The sequence below is a fragment of the Pholcus phalangioides genome, unplaced genomic scaffold (genome assembly GCF_987345545.1).
Source record: "Pholcus phalangioides strain wild (caught in Gottingen) unplaced genomic scaffold, Ppha-v1.0 ptg000042l_1, whole genome shotgun sequence".
Taxonomy (NCBI): Eukaryota; Metazoa; Arthropoda; class Arachnida; order Araneae; family Pholcidae; genus Pholcus; species Pholcus phalangioides.
Genome location: NW_028301628.1, coordinates 19,392,699 through 19,412,069, shown reverse-complemented (window position 1 = coordinate 19,412,069; position 19,371 = coordinate 19,392,699). Strand labels below are relative to the sequence as shown.

Sequence of the window (19,371 nt, the reverse complement as noted above, 5' to 3'; positions counted from 1 at the left end):
TAAATAGTTTGAATAGAATATTCCAAAAAAAAAAAAAAAATTGATGTAAAAGCAGTCACTTTTATAACTTTAGGAAGGAAATGAAATAAATGTATGTGGTAGGAAAAAGAGAGAATGACCAAACAAGGCCTCGGTTGTGCATAAATGCCTCCGAATTCCGCTTATATGAAAGGGATCTGCACCTCAGCGAGACTCCATTCATAAGTCTCTCGGTTATGTGCCTTTGACATTTATGCGAAATTTAGCTTTGGTCACGATTCATCCCTATAGCTTTCAACATTAAAATGTTTTTAATTCTTTCATTCATGTGATACACAATTTCAATTATTTGACATTTTCACTTTGACTCGAACTCCAAATCTTTGGAATATATGGACATTACTTCCAACTATCAAACTGGGCAATTTTTACAGATTGTGAAAATGCATCGCTGAACTAGTTTTACATGCGTATTATCAAAAAAACTATAAACTTTATATAGACAGATACATATTGAGCCAGTTATGAACATTTCAAACAGAACATTCCAGTGAGAATTTACTGCACTTTTCTGAGAAATTAGCAGACACAGCAGCAAGTCTCCAATAAACGGATTTAAATTGTTTGAAATGTGGCAATATGCCCTTTTAGAATTTTTTTCAAATTTTTATCAATTTTTTTTTCTTTTCAACATTGTTCTAGCAGCATAAGAAAAGTGAATTGAAATTATTTGGGATGCTGCAGGCCTGTTAATAGGAAGCATATTCAACATTAGTTAAAAAAAAAACCCCTTTAATTAAAGAGTTGCTGGTGGTGCCAATCTTATGGTAATGTCTGGTGGTAAAGTCTCAATACATTATCTGCTTTGAGTAGAGATATGTAGAAACCAATCAGCAAACCAAACAATGATAAGACCTTCCAAAATATGGTTAAAATTAGGTGTTTTTACTGTTAAATTGAAATTAATAGCATACAAATACAAACGATTGAAACAACAGTAACGTTATGCCAATTATAACAGTTTAAGTTATACAGCAATATGGTTTTAAAAAAATTAAATTTCGTAGATATTTTTTCTCATGTATAGCTTTTATATCCCAAAGTTTAACATGTAATTAAAAAAAATTGAATTTTTGTGATCTTTCGATTGAGATGCAGTAGATCTCACTTAGGCTGCTGCAGTGGTCGAGTGGGCATAGTGATGGATTCGCGTCACGAGGATCCGGGTTCAAACCCTACCATCGCCACAGTGGTGATCGGCTGAAGTTGGTTTTCGGTGGTTCCCAACTTCGAGGTGTGAATGCAAGGCGATCTCCCAATTAAAGTCTCGCTGCAGATAGCAACAGGCCTACAACGTTAGTTATTCATTCATCATACTTCACTCACTATGAGCTGAGAAAAAACTCAGTTTAAAAAATTGATTGCAGATGGCAGCTCTACACATAACAAGCATTACACAGAAACAAACTTCACAGAAGGTTCATTGTACATGCATACACATTCCAACATGTACCAATTCGTTAGAAGTTTCGCAGAAGAATATGGATGAGGTGCGTGTCTGGTTTAGTAGTGGATCTCTTATATGAAAATGTTTTGCACGGGAAAACGCATTTAACAGGAAATCTTATTGAGAATTAGTTGGGGTTGTGGGACCATGAAAATAAGTCGTACTATGCAGGAAAACAATCTAAGTGGGAACGACTGTATATGGGGATGGGGCTGATTTTCAAAGAAGTTTCAGTTGTGCAATTTTTGAATTTATACTAAGTTTTGATGCCGCCTCTTGAACGACATGTAAAGAAAATTACACTGTATTAAGTAATAGTTCACTAACAAACAAACACTGAGGTGTTTAAATATTGAATGATACTACGTATAATGCAATGAAGATTGCTATGACAAAGGTCAACCAGTAATTTAGAGCCTCAAAGCTTATGTTTTGAGAATTTTGACATATACACACATGTAAGGATATATGTATTTTACGTAGCTGAGCATTTTCGCATATAAGTACTGAGATGAATAGAGTCCCCAAATTACTATCAAGCCCTACATTCCACACTAACTTGTTCATGCTCTGAACAAAGTCACAGTACTAATTTCTCATTGCATTTCAAAAAAAAAAAAAACCAAAGTGTACAACTTTTTTTCATCATTTTGCATATAGTAACCAAATAAGTTTACGTGTCCTTATCATAACTCCTTATTTGATATTTTAAATTGAAATTGAGAAAAAAGCAATAAAAAAAAAGTCTTATATGCTTGTTTTCATGAAACTCGTAAAATTTTTTACAATTTCAAGTGGCAAATTTCATCTTTTATGATTACTCAGATCCTATGTTAGGTGTGGAAATATCCTGCCAACCAATCAAAGGTCTAATTTTTTTTTATTGATTTGTGTTTATGATCCTGCCTTGAGGACCATATTGGCCAGCCCGAGCACGAAGTGGGAGAGGTTAAAAAATTTCCCTAAAAAATATGTGGTATCTCATCCTCCCTTCTTTTATTTTTCCAGCAGTAATAGCACAACACTATTTCTTTTCAGCAGAGGCAATGGATTGGCACCTGTCTCAAAAGTCATAAAGTACTCCATAGCAATCATTCTTTATTTGATTTTCTGACCCTCAAACAGACCACTCAGTGTCCAGCTGAGTACAGGTTTGTGCTATGCTAGATGGCTGTCTGTCTGTAATTGCTTGAAAACAATGTTATTTACAAACTTTAATTTTTCACCCCTTTACTCCTAGGATTACATTTACTACCAACATCCAAAAGAATGTCAATGAACGGTGACAAATCTTTGTCTTTTTAATGGCAGTCACTTTGTATGGAAAAGGCTTTCAACACACAATTTCCTGCCTTTAACAGTTACTCCAATATTGCTGAAACCTCTTCTAGTTTGTGCCATGGCCTACTGTCAGCCCCACAATGTATGCAGTAAAATCATCCGGATTACCTGCAACACTTTTCCCCCCCCCCCTCATGTTAATGTTAGTTAAATAGAAGAAAAATTGTGAAAAAAAATATTCTATGCATTTTGTTTGAAATTAAAATTTTTGGTCACTCTTTTCACAAATTTCTTTGTGCCCCCCTCCCTTTATCAGCAACCATGGCTTCCCCCTTTGCAAGATTTTAATCCCTAGCTCCCCTGGAATATTCCAGGGCCCCGGTATAGAACCACTGGCCTTGGTCATATTCCATTAAAGTAGCAACACATCACCGAAGCCCCACAAGCAGAAAGCATACACATCCCAGATCATGATAAGAGGTTACAGTTATCTTTTACATGTGACATAAGTGGATGTACTGGATAAGATAGAAGATAAAGTCTGCAGATTCCTTTGGAAAATTGGATTAGTGGATATTGTTCTATTGAATAAAATTAAAAAAGACATAAAAAGATATCAACGGAGACATAAAATTCACTTTTCATTAAATTGATCATTGAGAAAAAACAGGTGCAATGCTTATACACTATTGAAATTCTTTCACAGAAATCTAAATGAATATTCATACCTATCAGCATACTGTACCCCAGTATCATCACCATATGATGACAAAAGTAGATCAGAATCTTCTTTACTCAAGTTTGAAAACATAGAATCATAATGAGGTGCATATGAATGATAAGCTCCATAATTTGTATAAGTCACTATAAAGAAACAAAATAAAATATTTTTTATGAGTAGGACATTTAATTTTTGCTTTTGTCCTTTCCCTTCTTTTTTCAGTAGTTTAACTTCATATAACACTGTCTTGAGTTATAATTTTTGTATTTCTCAAAAAGAACATTTCAACCTTAAAAAATTTATTGTCAAGAAAAAGTACAATAAATATATATATAGAAAATTAAAAAATACAAAAATAAATGGAACAATGAGGAGATCGTTCTCAAGGGGGAACTCCCACATTGTCCCAAGAAGCAAAAATGTTTCTGATGATGGTAAGCCAAAGAAAGGCGTAGAATTACCATCAGTTCCCCCAACGTTTTTGCGAAAACAAGCTTTGGAAGTCGAAAAAGCAAATATGAGAAAATACAAAAATTGAAAAAAACTAGAAAAACACGAAAAATACATTAGTAGCAATATATTAAATGGACACCCCCACAAAAGTGTGTTCAAAAAGTTAATAATAGGAAACAAAAATGTAAAAACCTGCCTGAAATTAAACTCTTTAATGGTAATGTCACAAATTGTGAGCCACATGGCATCAACTAGCAAGTCGAAAAATGTGGATGAAGTTTGAAACCCATAAAGGAAGACGCATAACCATTGCCACTCAAGACATTTAAAAAGTCATATTAGAATTGAAATTAGATAGAAAATTGACTTTAAATATGAATTCTTTTCTTTTATCAAAAATTCCAATAAAAGCAATGTTATTAGACAAATAAATTTTTAAGATCAAGGAAATTTGCAGGAAGGGGGGGGGGGTCATAATTGGTTCTCTTGAGTGTCAAGTCTGTCGGGTAAATATCACCACTTAATTCCAGAAAATTTTCAAAATTAAAGGTAATGAGATCATCGATATATCTAAAACCCATGATTTTGTGTTCAGCAAAAATATTTGTTTCATAGAAATGTAAAAAAATATTCGCAAAAGCACTGGAAAAACAAGTGCCCAAGGCATACTCTTGATTTGTTTAAAGAGATAGATGCCATTATACAAGACATACATGCCATTGGTCATGATTTCTTTTAGAATGTATGTTGTATATACCAAAATTATAACATGGAAAACAGTGTATAGAGAAAGTGACAAAAAATTCATCCTTTCAAGTTTTATTATTATGGAACAGGGGTTCTTATCCAGGGGTCCATAAACTCCCCCATCTGGGAAACCTCTGAGAAGTTTCAGGGTAGTCTGTGAGCTTGGATGATAAAACAATATACTTATTGTTTTTTCATTTCATACTGAACATTATTCTGTAAAGGGTTCTGTGGCCTTTATCTCATTGGCATAAAGGGGTCTGAAGAACACAAAAGGTTAAGAATCCCTGTTATTGAATGAATGAAACCCAGGGAAAATAAAAGAATATGCACTTTTATTGAGATTTCATGTATCATAGAGATGTGTGTGATGTCACTCTCCACTATTCATACAAGGTATAGGCAACTGGATACAATGTAGAGGTTATTTTTTGAAAGCAAAAGTCACAGGCATCTGCAAACTAGACCTAGTAATAAAAAAATGAATAAAAATAAGAGAAATACAGTAGGGTCATGATTATCTGAGTTAATGGGGACTGGACCTGCCTCGGGCAACTGAAAACTGGTTTATACAGCATACTAATCTATTTGGTTTTTATCACACCTGAGAGGTAATGTGAATATATATATATAAGTTTCAAACAAAATAAATAAAACACAAGTAATATTATTAAATATCAACCAATTATTGAAAAATTTAAGTAAAATAAGTAATACAGGAACATGTAAACACAATGAATATAATATTAAAAATCTGATCTATCTTATATGTATACTAATGTATGCCAAGTTTTTTTGTTCAATAATTCATTCGTAGATTGGGGTGGGGGTCAGCTTTTACATGAGTATATATGGTATTCCAGGTACATAAGCTTAATAGAAATATAGATTTTAAACAAAAATTATCATTCCATTGCACTTCAAATAAAACTGGACAAAAAACAAAAATTTTCAGTATCATTTATATAACTATTCAAGTTAATGAAACCTAGTTAAATTACCTGGTTTTACAATATTTTTTGGATCTTCATTGAATCCCACAATAGAACCACTTCCTTCATTTAATTTTCCAGTCAACATCTGCAAGTTTACTTTCATTGTTTGTGGATAATCACCTGCACATAATTTAAATCTGAGTAATTAAATTTAAACTCACATAAGCAAATAAAATTATCTTGCAAAAAAAAACAAAACATAATCAAAATGCTATCAGAGTGTCAATCCGTTCACCTATACAGCAGAACCATGATTGTCCGAAGCTCTGTAAACACAGATGTCTGTTTCCTCAGTGATAACTTTTTTTAGCGCTGAGTAAATGAACAAAGAAATCAGAAATTCCCATTTCAATAGACATGTGAACTGATGCCGTAGAGACTTTGAAATTTCAAATTGTTTCAAGTGTTTCTTCAAAAGTCATTTGGTAGGAGCATTGCGATTCTTATAAGAAATAATGTTGCTAGAACAACTTTATGGTACATATGCTAAGCAAAGGGTATGCATATTGTTTGAATGTACAATACCGATATTGAATATTTATACATACAGTGAAAATTCTATACAACAATATTACTCTCTGGTCTTCATGAACTTTTCATAACAGTAATATATTCTATCTATATTCTATTTTATCTGTTAACACAAAGCTTATCAATAACTCCTTAATTAATGATGACTTGAGTCTGCAATTATAATAAATTGTCCCACCCCTGGGGGCAAACAGCATTTCTGTGGTTCAAAGTTATGAGACCAATCCGACCAGTATGAGAAAATTTTAGCAAAAAGTATTATTAGGGACAATTATTATTATTTAAGAGATTAAGTTATTTGAGCTATCACCAACGATGTCACATTTACACCTTCCCTATTCACTCCCCTCTCCCCTTACAAGATTTCCCAACTTTCTGCTTGTAATCTTCTAGTAAATCTATATTAAGTACAATTCACACACAAATTACAAAATTCATAAGCAGGAGCACATGCAGAGGGTCAGCAACACAATCTAACAAGGTTATAAAATAAAATCCCAAAACATTCTCTTCTATCCCCTCATTCTAGATTTTTCATTTGACAATCCATGGACTCATCAGGACATTTGTCCAGGAAACAAGATTTAACTTGTCCCACAATTTGTGGGTCACAAAAAAAAAAACAAAAAAAAACCTATCATACTTTATCCACCTAAGATATCCATCTGTTAATACAAAGCTTATCAATCACTCACTCACGAAGATAACATATAGGACAAAATTGACATTTTCCAGTTATACAAAATGTATTTTTCCCTTTTTTCTATATAAACTCAGAGAGCAAAAGTGCAACATCCCAAGGGGTTTTGATTGATTAAAGCAGAACTATAGTTCCAAATATGAAAATGTCTGCTCTGCACATGGCAAGATCTTTTTCAGGACAATCTTACAAAAAAGGAAAAAAATTATTTGGCCTTATTTAACTTTATTATTTACATTTCTAACATACAACACAATTCTTTTTTTAATAAAACCATAATCTACCATTTTACCTCCATATCAATATTTCTTGTTATTTGGTTTGATTTAACCATTAGCCATAAAAATTCCTATCCTTATATTTTTTATCACTATGTAGTTTTATCAAACTAATTCACATCACTTTGACTGTACGATTCATATCATTCAATAATTCCACATCATACATATACAAGAACAATGAATGCCATTATTCAGGGCTCCCACTCAAAAAATCAGAAAAAGTACGGAAAAGCAGGACTAAAAAGTAGGATGGGGAGGGTACGCTCCCCCCCCAGACAACATAGACAACATTATCATAGTATAAGGGGTTATTCAAGTATTACGTAAGCAAATTTTTAGCCATTTTTGACCTCCCCCCCCCCCGACAGCAAAATTTCGTCATCAACTCTGCCCCTCTGAATCCAACTCATATTTTCATAAAGGGTGGTTGATGACGCAAGTATTATCCAAACCCCCCTCCCCCTTGTCATCAAAAGTCAGCAAATCGGAACCCCCCCCCCATTCATCGATGATGACGTAATACTTGAACGGCCCCTAAGGAAAAAAAATTCCTAAAAGTTTTTTTTTTCATAGTACTATTTCAGTATCCTATAAGATTGAGTCAAGTCAAAGCAAAATGCCAAAAATGACTTGGTTACAAAAGCAATTTTTTGCACTAGCAACCACAGATAATTCTTTTCTGTTTTCCTCACAATATAAATTACATTTGTTTTTTTGAAGTCTTCCACAGTCAAATCTGTCAACTCTCTTCAACAATGTACAGAAAATTATGACATGTAAGATTTTTAAGAATGACGCTCCTTCAAGACCACTTTCAAACACAGTGCAAAATATTAAATTACAAGCTTCGATGTTTATTTACATCGAAAATCAAGGTGAACCGGATGGTTTACTGTGTTGCCATCCCTTTTTTAAAGGGATTTGTTTATATTTTACTGTTCAATACCAGTGTAATCATTTTTGAAAAATGAAGCACTTTTAGTTTTAGCTCTTTGTTGAGTATTGTATACATTGTTTATGCCTCTGCATGCCCTAAAAATACAGAAGATCTATTGGAATGCTATTGGGTAGCATCAGAATCACCAAACCTAGAATAGGCCTATGTATCCAACTGCTTTGTAATGCAAACTATTGTTTTACCTATACACAAAATGTGTACCATAATTTTAAATGATGACTGCTAGTTACTGTCCAACACCATGAAGTAGTAAATACAAAATTATTTTTTCCATACAGACAGAAGTTTTAATGACTACTATAGTTGTTGAACCCTCAAACTAAGAAAATGAAAAATTAATAAACCAAATGGTCTACATACAACCCCCAAATAACATTGAAAATGATACAATTTCTGCTTTGGCAGAATCATTAAGTGTAATCTACAACATTTGTATTATTTGGCAATATATCAATGATTTCCTGCTCAATTAAAACCAATTACACAAACTTTGTAAATATGATTTGGTGAAAAGTAAAACAAAACCGAGAAAGTAGGACATTTTACCAAAAAGTGGGTAAAGTAGGACGAGTGGGAGCCCTGCATTATTCTATACCATAAACCACAGGATCTCAAACTTTTTCTGCCCCCAGCACCCTTTTCCTCCTATTCAATGCTTATCTGCGAGCTCCACCGGATCCCAAGAGTTGTTTAACAAAAAATATTTTCGAAAAACCTTTGTCAAGGTCACCGCTCCATGGCATCCCTGAAAAATGTGGAAGCGCACCAAGGTGCACAGTTTGAGAACCCCTGTCATACACTATCACAGCCTATGATACTACAAATCACTGGGTAGTGCACATTCTCGACTATAAGAGATATTTTATATACACAACAGTTAGCTGGCCACTCAATATAGTTCCAAATAGCATCATGCTCTACTACATGCTGAGAAGCATCACATATCTGATCGCATTGCAGAATGTCATTATCACAGTATTTTTACTCAAAACTTAATGCAAATCTACATAATTTGATTGATAAGAAATGTTCACTATTTATAATTCCAAACCAATCTAAAAAACTTTACCCCAATTACTCAATTATATAAATATGTATGATGCCTTGAGTATCATTATACAGTAAAACCTGTCTTCAACAGAATCGCAAGGGACCTAGATATTTTTCTGTTGAACACAGGTTTCTGCTTAATAAAAATTCAATTAACATAATGTGTAAAATTATGTAATGATCTTGTATGAAATTGTCATAAAACAAAAATAAATTAATTTAAAATAAAGTAAATAACTCAAAAAATAAAGTAATGTACATAATTTTACTTCATAATTATCAAATATTCATCACTTGATGAGATACATTTTATTTATTAAAAATACATACATATTGTATTTACTGCATTACGGGTACGATAAGGGTGTTCTCTTCAATCCAATAAATAATATTATTCAAAGTTTTTAAAAATAATAATAATTCATTTAAATCAATTCTATGAATAGATTTGAACAAGAACTGAGATTTGCTCAGAGAAAGCTATCTTATTTTTATTTAAGTTTGAAAACTTACCAGCTCTTGGATGCAAGATATTCAGTGTTGTAGTACCATTTTCTTGCTGACGTAAGAAGCCAAGCTGAAAAATTTAAAGAATTATTATATTCAGTTTACTTAATTTATTTCTGATTAAAATAAAATTATCAGTTTTATCCAGATCAGAAAGACAAATGAAAACTCAGCAAGTATCAAGGAAAAGAGATAGTGAGGCAGTTCCGAGTCATAATCAGAAAACAATCCTGAGAGAGAGATTTAGAAGTCTTTGGTTAATATTTTTAGATTGTACTTAAATATAAGAACATATAAATATCCATGATTACATTATTTAATTCAAACCTTCACTTTTTATGTAAAATGCATAAAACATTTAAAAATGAACAGAACAATGTTTATTTATATGTCGTGCATGAAACTGTTCATCAAAACGCCAAGAAAAGCACTGAATCAATTAAATTTTTTTAAGGGTTTTTGTCAAGCCAGGTTTAACATTTGAGTCTGACCTTTGATTTCCATTCATCACAGTACCAGGCCCCAAAGAATGGAATTTATATCTCTGGCAAATCCATATAAATTGATATATATTCATTCAATGTGTGTTTTATACCATAATTTTATTTTTAAAAATACAGACCGTGCTGTTTGGGCGCTTTAAAGTAAGTTTTTCGGAAGCAGTTTTTGCAGCTCTTTGAGCAACTGCAAGTATATCCTCTGGTGATAGATCATCATCATCCTCTGTACCATTCAAATCCATGCCATTCCAGCTGAAATAATAAATCGTGTTAAGTAAAAAATATGAAAAAAAAAAAAAATTAAGTGTATATGAATTAAAAATCAATGTTTTTTATTCACCATTTTGTTTCATATTTTCTGTTACCTTTCATTTTATGTGAAAGACAACTAAACAGATGTACAATATTTTCACCAAAAAAGTATTTGAAACTGATTTAAATACCATCCACTCTTTTTTTCATTTTAAATTAAGTCTGAAAAACAGATTGTATTCTTCTTTTCAATGCTAATTGTTAGATGTAGGAAATGAGAAATAAAAGTGAATGTTCACATATAAAAATATAGGAATGTTACTTATGGCATGACAAATATGGTAACTAACACGGAAATAAAAATAAACAAGTGTTTCTTTTTTTTATAGCTCAAAAATTTTTCCTTTGAAAATTTTGTTTTACTGAAACTTTGCAAATTTATGTTTGAGAGCATGAGTGAATTCTTTGCACCTAAATGATCATGAAATTTCTGACATTTAGTCACATTATACAGTCATGAACTGAAATGTTAAGAAAGACATTTGTTTTCATTTATTTTGCTTGGGTACTGCCAGTTATACAATATGCTATCACAGTTTGGGGTGGTGACTATGAGATTAATGTTAACATGGTTAGAAGTTTTTTTGCAAAAAGTAATCAACATTTTATCCCAAAAAATTTTAATGATCCAGGACTGCAATAATGACTACAGATTTAATACTCAGAAACTTTACCTTTATAAAACAATATTATTTATCCAGAAAAATTCTGCGTGGTTCAAAATAAAACAAACAGTAAGACGAACAGAAATCCAATACGAAGTGATAAAACCAAATAAAACCACAATAGAGAAACAGTTTTTATATATCGCACCTAAAGAATATAATAATCTAAATCATGATATAAAATCTGAAAAATGTATTAAAAAATTTAAACAATTACTAATTAATGATATCAATCAAATCTCGAGTAACAAATAGAATACAATCTATCTTTCTTATTCTTATTTTTTTGGGTATCTTATATTTGACTATGTTTTTTGTGATCTGATCAATTTTAAATTTCAATGAGCATGAAAAGTTTATGGTTGCAAATTAATGATATCAATTTCTCAAAGTACAAGCACAGTGAATACTAATTTTTATGTACTCAAGTCAAGATACGAGTGCTGTATTTTACCTGGTTAGTCTGTTGCCAAGTATTATGAATTAATGAACCCCGGACGGATCGTATGATCCTTTGGGTTAATATTGGAATGTAATATGTGTATTTGTGTTCTGTATTTTTCTTTATGTGCTAATTAAATTTCAATTTTATAAGTAATATTAAAATACAATGTATCATTATCATATATTTGTAAAAAACAGCTAATCGATCAGAGATAAAAAGAGGACATCAGATGCCATAGAGCAACATTTCTCAACCTTTCTAAACCCAAGGACCAGTTAAATGTCTGAAACAATGGATGAACCACAAACAAACAGAATGGGGGGGGGTGTGTGACCATATTACCTGTAATTTAATTTATATTCCATATTTACAGGACATTCCTGCATTTGTGACTGTACCATTTTATTATAAATGAAGCTCTCATTTGAATATACCTTCATTAAAATTGTTAAGGCGTATAATTTTCATAAATTATAAATTGTATCATGATCATTATGGCGATAGACATAAATATCTATTTCACATATCTGTCATGCTGAATGGAATGATAAACAGCATTTCAGTGTAATGCAATTTTCCCATGCCCTTTACTTCAGACCACTGGGGATTTTTGCAGAAATTTTAGGTAATAGCCGGTGACTTAGCCAATCTGTGCAATGATTCTGGTGAAAATCCGCAATGTTCCGTATTTTGTATTTCAGATCCCAATATCTCACATTTTACTGCACTTAAAGATTCAAATTTCCAGAACCTTTGCCTAAGAATTAAATTAACACCCTAGTCATGAACATGATTTTTTTGTGAACTACACTTTTTTTCTGTTCACTGCGATGTGAAAAACCCATTATTTTTCCACCCTGCAGCAAGTTTAGCAATTATATGAAATTTTGTCAAAAACTATTTTTCTGACAGTCAGCCATGTCCTATATACAAGATAGAAATTTTCCATATTTTTCGATGAAATATGGTCACCCTGAGGGTGAAGGTCTTCTTTCTTGACCACCTGCACCATCTTTGTAGACCATAGGTTGAGAAATGCTGCCATAGAGTTTTCTTGGCTAAAAATCTTATTTTTTGAAAGAATGAATTACCATAGCTGTATATTCAGATTTGTCTTCTAAGTATTCTGATCTTGAAACTTTTAAAGATAATGTCTTACAAACTTCTTAACAAAGTAAAAAAAAAAGTATATTCTTAAGTATTTCTTTACAAATTAAAAAAAAAAGTCAATGTCATGCCATGCTGTTGGATAATAAATAAATAATTCAATAAAATACTTTTGCTATAGTTTAAATCTACTCAAGAGATTGATTCGGGTAAACTTGAAATAAAATAAATAACTTACGAAAATTACTTAAATAATTAAAGAAATAATTTATTAAATGTAAACTTGAACAAATTCTCCAAAATAGTGGTTAAAATTTTCTTCTTATTAAGTGAATGAAAATCTTGTAGTGTGTGCATCTCTTCACAAAATATTCTCAAACTAAAATTACCTTGGGGCAACTTTAGTCTTTTTGGCTTCAGGAAGACTTGAATTCATTTCAGCACTAATTTCCGTCTTAGGAAGTGAAATTTCTGTTTGATCTATAACATCAATACCAAGATCCTTTTCAGTAAGCTCTGCCAAGTATGGCAGTGTTTGCCTCAATGAAATCAACTGCTCCTAAAAGCAAACATGACATGTATTTACATTATACAAGATCACTGAGCGAAAAAAAAAACCCTTCTATCATATAAAAACTTTTTCTATTGCAATTCTGAAGATATGACACCAGGAAGATGTTAATTTATTTACAGATATCACAAATGTGAAATTTATACAATTAAATGGAAATTTGAAGACAAGAAACATTGAGGTATATTATTACCGTGGAGCAGCTTTCTATCCAGAAATTATGGTAACTTGATTAAAATACAATAGTCAATTTTAATGGGTTTTGATATTTGAATATTTTATCATTGTCTCAAATTCATGCAAAACTTACTCGACTCATAATTTTTTGAGCAGCATGCCACATTCTACGAGCAGATTTATAATAAATAGTGTCAGGACCATTGTATGTCATTGCATTATCACACATCAATTTGATATCATTCTGAAAAAGAAATAAATTGAATAAATATAACTTTTTACAACAATTGTAAATGGGAATTAATCTCTCAAGGTATTTCTTATGAGAAAAAAAAACCATGATCATTTTCTTTTCATCTCTTTTCCTCACAAATATAATCTTGGTAATGCATCCTCAAAAGCCTGTATTCATTAGCATGACTAGATTAGACAAGTTTTTTTTTATAAGTTTAGTATACGTGCATTTCAAGTGAAGAATTATTAATAATGATCTTTACTTATGCACCCTCTCACTTACATGTTTCTCTCAGTTATAAGACAATTTTCTGCACTCCTGGTTAAAGATAAAGGTAAATAGTGCTATTCACTTACATGTTTTTTCTCTTTGTTCCCATGCACAGATGCATAAGTGCGAGATCACTATAATCTGAATTCAGCGGTTATATTGTGGTTACCATGATTTAGGTTTTTAACCCATCAATTAAAATATTAAAGTTAACAAAAATTACAGGAAAATGTTCTAAAGGGCATTGGAGGTACAACATTTCTGATTTAATAATAAAAAAAACTAAATACATTAATGAAATAAACCCATTTTTTTGTATTAGACCAACAAAAACTTTATCTTTTCAATATCTATAAAATATAGTGAAATATTGACATAATGATAGTCTGCTGACCAAAATAAAACCACTGTTGTAGAGGGATTACTGTTATATTGAGAGGCGGCAGTTAAAAATTAAGAGTATAGGTATTTCTAAACAAGAAAAAATATAGTTATGGAGAGATTTATCATTATATCATTTGAAGTGAGGTTTCACTGCATTACATTAAATGTTATGTAGCAAAACTTGTTTATATACGAATGTAAGAATTCACTACAATGATATGAAATGAATTTAATTTATAAAAGAAAAATAATTTGAAAAATCAGTAAGGGCAATATGTTTATTAGTATACCTTGAAATCGGTTACTGTGTCATGTTCTCTATCATCAATTTTCTTCTTAATGGTGGAAAAATCCATAGGACTTTTTATTATATCAGAATAACCAGGAGCAATAATGTCTGTAACAGGCCAAGCAAAAAAGTCTTGAGGATCTTTCCTGGGAAAAAAAATTGCATCCCTGCATATGTATTTAGAGAAGTATAAAAGCAGTAATTTTTAATTTGTAAATTAATAAGTACTGTATGTGAAAAAAGGATGAACTTCTTAAGCAACTAATACAGAAATGCTGTTAGCTCAGCTAGTAAAACAGTAAAAAAAATAAGATGCTTTTATAAATGCAGTAAAATAACATTTTAATAGTATAATTGTGTTTTTCATACTATTAATGTATGTTTATAGAGCAAATTTAAGGCTATCATTTACAGCTGAACTAAATTATTATTACAAACAGCATAAAATACACATGAACAGCACTAGATCAGATCTGCCACCCTAAGAGGTTGCATCAGGGGGGGGGGGGGAGTCATAAAAATTATGCAGTCATAAGGACTAGTGGCAGCCTATGATCCACATGGAAAAATTTGGATGTAGTAGAATTGATATCCTGCAGATTGTAAGAAGGAAATTACGATACGTTACATAAAACATAAAAAAAAATCTTACAACTGCAACTTTTTCATTATGTAATACAGCATTATCTGAAGAGGAGATTTAGTCTTTTTCTTCAAAGTACATGTTCTAGGACCTCGAAGAGGCTTTTCCATGGGTATTGACGCTTGTGCATCCATCATCGAGGTTTTTTGTAAAATATTGGCATCTTCATGAGATTCCATGACTGAGCGACTAAGCTCTTGTTGTTCTCGTTTCCGCTTTTCCTGTAAAACAAGAATCAGCAATGGCACAGAACAGAATATTTTTAGGTTAGAAATTAAAAGTGGTATAGACATTCTAAATAGTCTCTCTGCATAGTTTGTATTTTGTATATTGCAAAGCCAAAGTTGGTGGACTATATAGGATAGAGATCTATAACTAACCAATTAACATAATACTTCACAAAAGAATTGCTCACTCAATAATTGAACCTGGGCTCAAGTTAACTAGAAAATTAATAAATTGGTATCTGAATTTATCTATATGCGATTATTAAAATAGAATGTGAGGATAACACAGAAATTCCATTAATTTTATGTGACATGGGAATGATTTATTATATCCTGGAGAATTTAAAAGAAAATTGATGTTTTTTTGGAAAAGAAATATGTTTGGCACCTAAAATATTTGGCTGATGGTTATATTTTTTCAACCTGTTAAGTCCTAGATATTAAATGTAAATTTTTACAGTTCAACAGACACACATGGAATAAACATTAGTTACCTTCCTGTCATGTGAGTGTTCTCTATGATGATGATGATGGCGATGATGTTTACGCTTCTTGTCATGACGATCTTTGTCCTTCTCAGATGACTTTTTCTTTTTCTTCTTTTTAGACTTCTTATGTTTTTCATGAGAATGGCTACTACTTGATTTTTCTTTCTCACTTGCAACTACAGGTTTTTGCTCTAGAACAGGAGGTTGAGGAAGAGGTGGCTTCATTGGAAACTCTGGGACAGGTGCAATTACAGGAGGAGGAACTGGCTGTTGATGTACTTGAGGAGCTGCTGGAGCTGCTAACTCTGGTGGAGCTGGTGCTTGGATACTGCTACCAGCAACTTTTAATACAATTTTCAGTGATTTTTCTTGCCTCTCACCTATGTAAGGTAGGGAAAAATCTTATGGAATACAAAACACCATTCAACAAAATAATACATTAGAACATTGACCAATCTGAGAGTAGATTATGCAGAAAGTGATTAACAGAGGAAAAATAAATTGGAAACCTCACAGAAAGTAAAGGATAGCCACACATGAAATTACTATACAAATACAGTGAAACCTGCATAAAACAGAATGTCAAAAGTCTGAAATAACATTGTTTTAGCAAAATTTCTGTTTTATACAGGTGCAAATCAAAGCACCAATAATTGAACAGATTTTGATTCTATGTAAGATAGGCTTCCGTCTCATAAAATATCCGTCTTGGGCAGGTTTCACTATAGCACAAGATTAACTGGTTAAAAGAAAGGCTTGATTATTTGGGAGAAGTGTATTATTATTCACTCTTTTATGCGAGAAACTATTTTTGTGTAAACTTAGTAATGCATTCAATAACAGAAAAAAAGACCTACAGAGAGAAAACAATGGCAATTATTGTAATTATTATTAACAATCTGCAATAACTCAGTCTGTCGAACAAAATTTTTGCATTCATGCATTGCTTTACTTGCAATCAAACCTTTGATGTTAAAGGACCCCTTATCATTTTTAAAGTTATGCATCCTCTAATGGTGTTGCCATCTGTATTCCACATTTTGAAGTTAAATTGGCAAATGCCTGTTTTCGTGTTGAAGGTCTGTCAACTCTTTGCCGAGACTTTTTCAAATGGGAGACAAGACTGACTCACATTAGCACCTCAGAGATGGCAAAACTACAAAAACCCAATTACAGCTGAAAACACATTCCATCAACAGGATTTAAAGGTATATTCTCAATACGCTTTGAATCACTGTTTGGTGACTTTTTTTTGTATTTAGTGCTATTGCTATTTCTTTATTTGATGCTACTTGCTAGGGTTGCTGACAGGACAATAAGAACACCCAATAACATCTAAAAATGCACTGAAGAGACTGGTGTTGGTGACATATTGTTATTTTGGCACAGCCAGGATCAGACTTGGACAGTTGCAAAGGGTGAGATCGCACAGGCTGCAAAATATTAGGGGCAGTAAAACTCAGCCATGCATTGATTTCGCATAATATTTTATGATAACAGCTTTTCAAAAGTCAGAACTTGAAATTCTATTGATCTATTTATGAAGAATTCATCAATTTAATAACAGTAGTAGTGAATTCACTGCCTCACATCCATGAATGGGGCTTTGAATTTTAACAGAACCCCAAACTAAGATTTTTAGCCATCTTCATATATTGATTTTTAAGGAAAATTATATTTTTAAATATTGGAAAATATAAGACCAATACTTACGCCCCCCCCCCCCTAGAGAGAGCATTTTCAACCATGAGGGGGCATGGTCTTAACAGTGCCATGAGCCTTCTTGAAAAGAAGGGGCCAGTCACTCTGATTCACACTCTCTCTCTGCCTCTGTGATGGTCGATTGGTCATAGTGACGGACTAGCATCACAGAGCCCCACCGCCGCCACAGTGGTGGTCAGCTAAAGTTGTTTTTGTGGTTCCCAACTTCACTGTGCAGATGCGAGCCGATCTCCCCATTAAAAAGTCTCACCACAGATAGGAACAAGCTTACAAACAGTACAAGTATAATCAGTCATTACACTTCACTTCTGCAATATAGATGGCAGCACTGAAAAATCAGACAACTGGATACATACTCAGACTGTTAGGTACACACACACACTTACATTTCCAGCTGTGGTACACAACTCATTACGTAGTAAATTGCCCACGCGATAAACCTGAATTGTGCTCGGTTTGGAGAAAAAAAAAAAAGATTCAAAAATTTTTTTTCATGTATTTGTTTTCGTATGTCCCCTTAACATTAAGCTCCATAACTACTGTACTATCCAGTATGCCCGTGCGTTTAGACAGCCCAGTTTTCTGGAACCTCCTCAGAAAGGTTTTACTGATGGATCCAAGAATTCCAAGACTTTTAGCTGCCCCCCCCCTACTAAATTGGTATGAGAGCAAGAATTAGTTAATCCCTGGGCCTAACCCTCTATCACATTTCCCTCGTAATATTGAAGAGGGCTGCAAAACTGATCTTGCGCGGGGCCAACCATTAGAGGCCCAAGTTCAGCCAACCTTGGCAAAAAAAAAAAACGCCATGTATTGGGGATTAACTGGGTTTGTTCGAACTTGCGATTATTCGGGCCTAGCAACAGAATGTGGGGGAGGGGTTGTGTTCAAAGTCATAACTAGATTTTTGTGAGGGCGGGCAAGTCATCTTTACAGTGTGAATTTAATAATTTAATGAGTATTTTTTGTTTCTCCAGCAAAATTTGCCACCCTCTTAGTAAGTTTGCCACAAGGTGCAGTTTCCCTCCCCCCTTCCCACACAGTCCCAGTCCTGCCTGTATAACTAATATTCATTATAATAACCTTAATTAATCAAGGTTGCACCAAGGTCGTTTGTCCAACAAACGTTTCGAAAAGCATAGCACAAAACACAAATCAATATACAGAGGCTTAAATGTTGGATTCCCACACATTTGCGCTACACTTTCGTTAGGATAAAAATTTTAACACAAGCCAAACAATTTAAAAATTGCGGTAGAGTATCAATAAAGCTTAAATATTTTAGTTATTATTCGCGAAAATAACACGCACGAGATTTTGCTACATTTAATAACATAAACATCAAATAATATTGATCATTCAATAAATCGAAAAGTGTTAACCAACCTTCGAAAGAGGATTCTCTTTTGTCGGATTTGTGATGTTTTTTATGCTTCTTACTACCCATGGTTATGTTTGATTGTGATTCAAAGGTATAACGAAAGTTGAATTTGGATCTTTCAATATAGATTCTAGTCCTCTCCGGCGTAAACAAAGGAGAGTTCGAGGTTAAGTTCAGTTCAGTCCAAATTTTACCCTTCTCATAAAAGTGGCTCTCGCTCAGTCTGGAGGACTGGTAGCGCCATC

The 19,371-nt window shown here is 32.6% G+C and overlaps 1 protein-coding gene across 1 annotated transcript in view; it reads right to left on the bottom strand.

Moving 5' to 3' along the window:
* LOC149064598 (bromodomain-containing protein 7-like) overlaps positions 1 to 19,333 on the bottom strand; it is a 30,470-nt gene extending 11,137 nt beyond the window's left edge. The window contains exons 1-10 of the mRNA XM_089255477.1: positions 19,132 to 19,333; positions 16,030 to 16,403; positions 15,318 to 15,529; positions 14,667 to 14,811; positions 13,621 to 13,731; positions 13,129 to 13,298; positions 10,333 to 10,462; positions 9,717 to 9,780; positions 5,690 to 5,803; positions 3,496 to 3,631 (exon numbers count right to left, since the gene is read on the bottom strand). Of these exons, the coding sequence (XP_089111603.1) occupies positions 3,496 to 3,631; positions 5,690 to 5,803; positions 9,717 to 9,780; positions 10,333 to 10,462; positions 13,129 to 13,298; positions 13,621 to 13,731; positions 14,667 to 14,811; positions 15,318 to 15,529; positions 16,030 to 16,403; positions 19,132 to 19,192 (1,517 nt within the window). The 5' untranslated portion in view covers positions 19,193 to 19,333. The remainder of the gene's footprint in view (positions 1 to 3,495; positions 3,632 to 5,689; positions 5,804 to 9,716; positions 9,781 to 10,332; positions 10,463 to 13,128; positions 13,299 to 13,620; positions 13,732 to 14,666; positions 14,812 to 15,317; positions 15,530 to 16,029; positions 16,404 to 19,131) is intronic.
* Positions 19,334 to 19,371: the final 38 nt, after the last annotated feature.